At 43.1% G+C, this 8529-nt stretch overlaps 1 protein-coding gene across 1 annotated transcript in view; it reads left to right on the plus strand.

Moving 5' to 3' along the window:
- Nucleotides 1-8529, plus strand: part of SORCS3 (sortilin related VPS10 domain containing receptor 3) — a 616865-nt gene that overhangs the window by 517792 nt on the left and 90544 nt on the right. The window contains 2 exon segments of the mRNA XM_007470447.1: nucleotides 5848-5994; nucleotides 7562-7664. Coding sequence (XP_007470509.1) covers nucleotides 5848-5994; nucleotides 7562-7664 — 250 coding nt within the window.

Genomic DNA, 8529 nt, shown 5'->3' on the forward strand with positions numbered 1-8529 from the left:
CTGCTGAAGAGGGAGTCTGTTGTGCTCTGTCCAATCCCTTCATCAGAGTGCAGTCTTGTCATGGCTGTAATTACATAATCAGGGGAGAAAATAATTCTTGAAGGCCAAATAATGATCTCTTCTTTAAGGTAACAGAGCCATTCCATCAAAACAAGGCTGGTGTTGACAATGAATGCAGTTCATTATGTGTGTTCACCATTATTCTTATGACACTCTTTTCATATAGAGCTCTGTTGTGGTTTTTTCACATCTCTAACTATAAACTGCATTTCTTCCTAGATGTTCTCCACTGGTAAATCAGGTAACAAATGTTCTTTGCAACGCTTTCAGTTATATTGTAGAAACATTCTCTGAGCTGCTGCATTTTCTTCAATATTTCCTTGGATTAAGCATCCAACTTGTAACTCTGTGTAATAATAACAACAGCATACCAGGTAATGCCTTAAACTGACATTGTCGAGTAAATATATAACAAGCTACACGCGCACTTTAAAATCAAGAGAAAAAAGTAAAAAGAAACAGGTGAAATTAATTGTAATATTATATTTTATTTAACCAAAATATCCAAAATACTGTCATTTAAGTAGATGCTCAGTATGAAAAATTACTAATGAGATATTTTATAATTTTTGTCATACTAAGTCTATAGTATTCTGGGTATATTTTACACCTTCTCAAGCATCTCAATTCCTATGCTAAATTTTCACCAGAAATACTTGATCAGCATTTATATTTCATAAAATTTACAGTAGAAAAGGTAGATTCACATACCCAAGTTATTCCAAGCATACTTAAAAGTTTGCCAATAACTGGATCAGGTATCAGTTTTTTTTTTTAAATTTCAGTTTAAATTGGTTAAAATTAAAAGTCAGTTTCTTAGTCCCACTGACCCCATTTCAAGTTCTCAGTAGGACTATGTGGCTAGTGGCTATGGTATTGGACAGCACAACCCTTAACGATATATATACTCTTTCTTATTTATCTATTACAATAACTCCTTGTGGGAGATACCATTCCCTATTGTGCCTATGAGAGTACAGAGATGCAGAGAGTTTGGTAACTTGGCCCAGATCACACAGCTAGTAAAGGGTGACGCTGTGTTTGAACCAACCCATGTCAATTTGACCAAAAAGCCCAGGCTCTTCCTATTATACATTTTTTCACATTCACTTTTCTAATTGAGGTATAATTTATGTACAGTAAAATTTACCCTTTTTGGTTATACTCTTTTTGGTTCTATGAGTTTTGACGGAGGTATGTGCATCTACCACCATAATCGAGATATAGAACATTGAACATGTAAGGTATTGTCTCACAACATTCCCTCTTATGGCCCTTTTTTTTTTTTTTTTTTTTTTTTTAATGGCGGTACGCGGGCCTCTCACTATTGTGGCCTCTCCCCTGTGGAGCACAGGCTCCAGACGCGCAGGCTCAGCGGCCATGGCTCACGGGCCCAGCCGCTCCGCGGCATGCGGGATCTTCCCAGACCAAGGCACGAACCCGCGTGCCCTGCATCGGCAGGCAGACTGTCAACAACTGCGCCACCAGGGAAACCCCTTATGGCCCTTTTGTAGTCATCTTCCTCCCACCAAAAGTCACTGGCAAACCAATCTGATTTCGCTCTGTCCCTCCAGTTTTATTTTTTCTACATTTTCATATGAATGCAAAAAGAGAGTCTTTTGAGTCTAGCTTCTTTCACATAGTACATTGAGATTCACGCATGTTGTTGAATATCAAGAGATGTTCCTTTCTTTCTACTGCTGAGTAATACTGCATTGCCTGGGTGTATCCTCGTTTGTTTATTCATTCACCAGTTGAAGGTCATTCAGGGTGTTTCCTGTTCTGTGTGATCATGAATAAAATTTCTATAAACATTTACGTGAACATAAGTGTTTCTTTCTCGTGGGTAAATACATAGGAGTAGAATTGCTAGATCGAATCTCAGTGTATGTTTATAAAAAGCCACCAAACCATTTCTTAAGTGGCAGTATCATTTTGTATCCCCACCAGAGATGTATGCGAGTTCTAGTTGCTTCACATCTTTAACAACAGCTGGTATTATCAGTTTTGTGTGTGTGTGTGAGTGTGTGTGTGTGCACACACGTGTGTTTAGACATTCTTTTAGGGTCCTAGTGGCACCTCATTAGTTTCGTTTAAATTTCCTAATGACTAATTATCATGAGCTCACTATACTTGGATGGATAAAATGAAACTCTGAGCCATCCTTAGTGTTCTGGCCTCTTGGCTCATCTTATTGATGTTTTATTGCTTTCTGTGTCTCTAGTGCCTGCCCTCCACCCACTGCTTTATCATGACCTTACATTACCCTTCTTTGGACAGATGGACAGCTACTTATAGACCCCGTGGGGACATTTTCCCCAACTGACCTTCATTGGCCCCTCACCACAGGTCCAACTCTAGGGACAGCCCAAGGCAAACCATGGTAATTGCTTTTCTCAGCAGAGCCCTGGCTTCCTTGTCCTGAGGGCATGGGGGTGAGCGACAGATGATTATGCCACCTGGACTCAGTGCTCTGCCAAGGGGCTGCTGTCAGTGTCCCTTTGCACCTCAGATTGATTCCCAGAGGGAAAGTGGGCCATGCAGGCCTGGGGCCTTGTACTACCCTCTTCTCTGGGGACCACCTTACAAGCTGGTACCTTTCTCCTTGAACTCTTGGGGCTATAACAGCAGCGGCTATGCTGCTGATTTCAAACCACAGTGGGAGGAAGCATGTTTACGTTGATCAGATTCCAAATACCTCCGTGGATAGAGAAGAGTTAAAATGTGTTTCCTTCCCCAGTTCCTTTACGTTGCATGTAGTGAAGGTAAGCAGTGTTTCATGGAAATTTTGTGTCAGATATATATGTAGCTATGTGTGTACACATACATGCATATATGGGTATGAGTCTACTAGGCGCCAACAGAAATGTATTTCATACTTGGATTGCAATCGAAAAGTTTGAAAACTATTGGCCTAAGGTATAGAAAACAAAGTGCCCTCCAAACTTATAGTCCGTTTACACAAGAGGTGAAGCCAAGAAGCAATTCAGCAATAACGTAAGGGCTTTGAACAATCCAAATACAAGTGGGAAGTGTTTTATCTTTTTTTTTTTTTTTTTCCCAGACAGGCAGACAGGACTGAGATTGCTTTGGCATTAGGTGCAACTGCAGGAGAAACACCTTCAGAAGTGCAGATGGGTTCCTTCAAAATCTCTCCTTCTATATATTTTCAGTCTCCATTCTCCTGATTTTGCTCTCAGACTATGTGAGGCACACAGAAAACAGCCATCTGAGTGGTGGAGTTCTTAGTGGGAATATGGTAATATAATATTGGCATATTATATTTTCCAAACATGCGCTCATCCAGAGAACACAAGAAGCAGCTAAGTGGCTAGCAATTCATGCTAGAGTGTATCGAGCTAGGAGGCAGGGGATGATGGTGACAGACAGAAGTCTGATTCTGACCTGTATATGTTCTAGAAATTCGATATCAAGGCCCTGGGTACATGTTGGGGGCAGGCGGCTGGCTTAGGGGGAAGAGGTCTATGGAATCATTATCTGGTGATCCATCAGGAAAGACACCAGCTCTATGTCTAAAGAGAAGAGCAAAGGGCCTCCATCAGGCAGAAGGTTCTAAGGAAACACAGATTCCATTTTCTGTGAGGAATTATTGGTAATTGGGTTGGAGAGAAACAACTTTGCAGTTGGTTTTAAAGACCGAGGTGAGCCCTTGGCTGAGTGTGTAAGGTGCCGGCCTTCCTGAAATGGCACTGACTTTAAGCAGCTAGGGCAGGGAGGGTACCTCTGGGGAAGGGCATAACTCTGACAACGCTGCCCCTCTCCCCACCTTGGCTTCTGTCCTTACCCTATGTTCTAGAATTCGATATCAAGGCCCTGGGTACATGTTGGGGGCAGGCGGCTGGCTTAGGGGGAAGAGGTCTATGGAATCATTATCTGGTGATCCATCAGGAAAGACACCAGCTCTATGTCTAAAGAGAAGAGCAAAGGGCCTCCATCAGGCAGAAGGTTCTAAGGAAACACAGATTCCATTTTCTGTGAGGAATTATTGGTAATTGGGTTGGAGAGAAACAACTTTGCAGTTGGTTTTAAAGACCGAGGTGAGCCCTTGGCTGAGTGTGTAAGGTGCCGGCCTTCCTGAAATGGCACTGACTTTAAGCAGCTAGGGCAGGGAGGGTACCTCTGGGGAAGGGCATAACTCTGACAACGCTGCCCCTCTCCCCACCTTGGCTTCTGTCCTTACCCACCCTCTGTTCACATTAGGAATCTAATCAGTTCCATCACTGGCCTCCTGTCAAATTCCCCTGGTGGTGTCCTTCCCAGATAACACTGCTCCTCCTGACAGCCTCTGTCCATTTTTGTTGTTCTTTGTTGTTTTGTATTTGGGTTGGCATTCTCTACTCTCTTTCAAGGCCAGTCAGGTTACTTAAAAAAAAAAAGAAAAGCACTTCTCATTTCATCAGGTAAATTATGTCATTAAAACAAAAGAACTCACTTCTGTGAAATTCCTTCCCTTTGTTCCCACTGGCATCCTCTCAGAACTGCAGTAAACCTCAATTCATGATGACCCTCAAATAATGGGGATAAGTACAGTTAAAATTTTGAGATATCGGAGTGTAATCCAGAAAACCTGCCATTCTACCTCTTATTTATATATATTTAAACAATTTGAATTACCTTTCCTTTGGAAAATCCTGGCACTTGAACCAGGAGTCAAAGGAATGTTTCTTTGACGTAGATTGCTGTCATTCTAAATATCTCTTCTGATTGCCCAGATGTAGGCATAGAAGAAATAGAAGTGAGTCAGATCTGTACTTACTCTCGAACGCTTCTGGATCATAAATGTCCTCATTCTCTGGCTACTTGTTTTGTGGCGATACTCTTCTTTCTTCAGAATATCAAGGGCGTGCAAATCCCAATACATCGGAACTCTGGCAAGCGTGCTCTCCATTATCTGCTGTATCCTTTGCCAGCTGACTGAGGAAAAAAAAGGAAGGGAAGGGCTCTTTCAAAATGACCATTGGCTGAGACCCAAGATAATATGGGAAGTATCCAAAGTCACCCAGTGAGCCTGGTGGCACAGCCAGTGATAGGGGCCAGGTCGCCAAGCTGGGTCACCTGCCCCAAGATATCCACCTCACTATTAATCAGGACACCTGGACTTCTCCCATTACAGATTATACCTTGATGCCTTGAAAACCTGTCAACAAGCCCCTCCTGAGCAAAATCCCATGTTCTCTGTTTTTATTTATTTATTTTAAATTTTTACTGAAGTAATAGTTGATTTACAATGTTTTAAGTGTACAGCGAAGTGATTCAGTTATACGTATGTATGTATGTATATATACATATATATATTCTTTTTCAGATTCTTTTCCATTATAGGTTATTACAAGATACTGAATAGAGTTCCCTGTGCTACACAGCAGATCTTTGTTGTTTATCTGTTTTATATATAGTAGCCTGTATCTGTTAATCCCAAATGTTCTCTAGAAGGAGTAACTCCTTCAGTTGTTATCAACCACTCCCACCCCAGAGGGAATGTTGATAGTTAATTAAGGATAAAGCCCTCTGAACAAAGTGCAGAGACCTGTAGAGTAGGGCAAAGCAGATGAATAATAGGGGGATGGGACATCTGGTTTGTGGGGGTGGAGGGAGCAGAGGTGAACTTAAACTTCTTTTGGAGACCACATGGCACGTGACATTTCTCACCATGTTTCTCCTCTTTTCCTCTGTTGTACCCCAATGCTGGGGCTTCTCCTAGGGCCTCTCCAAAACTATAGGCATTTTGGCCCAACATTGTTCTCCATCTCTCGCCCTTTTTCCTAGGTAGCAGGTATCAAAGGGATATTCCTGGCAAACAAGAAGGTGGATGACCAAGTGAAGACATACATCACTTACAACAAGGGCAGGGATTGGCGCCTCCTGCAAGCTCCAGACGTGGACCTGAGAGGAAGCCCAGTACACTGCCTGCTGGTCAGTCCCCCGGTCTCATGTGAGACCACAGAGCAGGCTGGTTGCCTGGGGATGCTCCAACGGGGGCTTTCTTCCATCAAGGAGGGCTTAGGATCTTGGATGGTGCTGAGCAGGGATTTCCTACAGGTCCCAGGGCATTGACCTGTGGACTCAGACTGCCACATCACTTGGATGGAAAGTTCAATTGAATTCCACAAACCTTTACTGAGAATATACTATGTGCTTCAACTCCTAGGAAGATAAAGAAACATAAGAGAAAGAGCCTGTGCCCAAGGGTCCCAGACAGAGCTCAGTAGTGGTAAATACCTATTAGCTGATGCTGGTATGATACAGTGCTTGATGATAAGTGCTTGATGGTGCGCAAGGTAAGCAAAATTTGCCTTGGAAGCCCAAGGAATGTCAGGCTGCTATGTCCACATGGGACAGAGTTAATCTCTCAGCATTCCCAGGGTTCCAGCTGTATGGAATATTGGGGTAGGCACCATGGAGGTGCAACTCCATGTGAGGAGGGAAGACAGATAATTAACAGTGAAATTCACAACTCTCAGTGCCCTCTTAAAGAGGACCTATTTGAGAAAATTTTCTAGAGATGGTTATGTTTAAAACCCAGAGATGGTTATGTTTCCCCTTCACAAAAAAGTTGCCTTTTGCCACTTACTGAATATTCTAGACATTATGTTAAAAACTGGGAATATGGTGGTAAGTAGGATTAACAGGGCCTTTCCCCTTTTGTAGTTTTCAGTCCAGCTCCATGCTTCTGATTTGGGCTACTGGGCAGGTCAGAGACAGATGCCTGCCTACATGCAAGAACTGGTCACAGCAAGAATTTTTTTTCCCCAAACCTTACCCATGGATTCATCTTATTAACCTAATTTTCTCCTTTCCCCGATTTCACAATTCGTTTATTTTTATTTATTATATGGTGTCTATAAATCCCTAATCCTTTTGAAGAAACTCAAAAAGGGATAAATAAGTAAATGAATAAAGAACACAAACTTATATGAGTTTCAAATAATGGCTTCAAACATTTTAAGTAAAATTCAAAGTAAAATTATAAACAGGAACCAAATACATAAAGCAGAAACAGGGACCATCTGGTTGAAGAAGAGGGTAGAGGGCCTGAGACGGTCTCGCTTAATTAACTTGCCCACTTCACTGCTCCCAGTGGCCCGTTAGGGCCCCAGGAAGCAGAGCATGATGGCCAAGGTCAGTGATGGGAGGAGACCAGCGTCATCCTGTGGGAAGGAATGGCCTGGGAGGCTTCATAAGGCTGACCATGAACTGGACCTTGATGGCTGGGGTAGGGGTGAGGAAGAGAGGGGAAGCCTACAATTGTGACAGGAACAGGGACAGGATGGGGCCTATGAATGGTGCTCAGGGCAGCCTCTGATGTGAACATATCAGCTGTTCAGGGAGAGATGACTTGTGCCCCAAACTAAGTGAGTGGCTCACATCCAATCCCTGCTGTTTCTGGAAGCTGAACACCTGGGAGCCCCATATCTGGTGGGGCAGGGGTGCATGTCAGGAGCTTCCTGGAATGAAGCCACTTTCTCCTCCTCTGTTTTAGCCCTTCTGCTCCCTACATCTACACTTGCAGATCTCTGAAAATCCGTATTCCTCAGGGAGAATCTCCAGCAAGGAGACGGCTCCAGGGCTCGTGGTGGCTACAGGTAAGGAAGACATTCACTGGGCTTCTTCCTCACTGAGGGCTTCTGGAATATGTTATGACCTCTGTGGAATCATCTGAGCATCAGATAAAAGCTATGGGCACTCTTCCCAGAAAATAGGCAAGATCTGGGGGACTCCAAGGCCAATCTAATAAGCCAGCAAAAGAGCTCCAGACACTTGCAACTTTTGGTAAATGCAACATCTCACATGGTCACAGGGCAGTACCCTGTGCTTAGCAAGAGGCCAGAGTTCCTCTCCAAGTAAACTGATAGATCAGAAGGGTTGTTTGTAATAGGGAATTCTCACTTTAAGAAAACGTGATATATGAACTTCCTAGCTCACCAAGTATAAGTTGGGGTAGTTTTCTTTTTACATAGAGGATTCTTTACGAAGGGTTTCACCCCAGAGCTGTTTTTAATCAGGAGGTCCCTGGTGCATGTAAAGGTTTGTTTACACATGAGTAACCGCTTGGCTGAGAGCCTGGGGGAAAGGGCAGAAAAACTCCAGTTTGTAATGTTGGAACCACTGTCCACTGAACGTCTATCAGAAATGAAGATAAAACAACTCCGAGATGAAAATGAAAGTCTCTGGGGGAAAGTGCTCTGATTAGCATGCATTTGATTTCCACACACCTTTGCAGGAATACATTGATGGCATAAAGCAAGGCAGGCCTCTAATCTTCGAAGTTACAGCTCTGCTATGAGGCAGCTATTTTTCTAATGAAAGCAGATAAATTCACAGCAACTTACTGAGACGGTTTAGTCTGTTTTCCCTCATCAATCTGAAGCTGCAGCCGCTGGCGTTACTGCTCTCATAGACGTGACTTTCTTCTCCAAGCCTCCAACTGTATGAACTTTTTTTTTTTTT

This window comes from Lipotes vexillifer, unplaced genomic scaffold (assembly GCF_000442215.2).
Source record: "Lipotes vexillifer unplaced genomic scaffold, Lipotes_vexillifer_v1.1 scaffold916, whole genome shotgun sequence".
In the NCBI taxonomy this organism is placed as follows: Eukaryota; Metazoa; Chordata; class Mammalia; order Artiodactyla; family Lipotidae; genus Lipotes; species Lipotes vexillifer.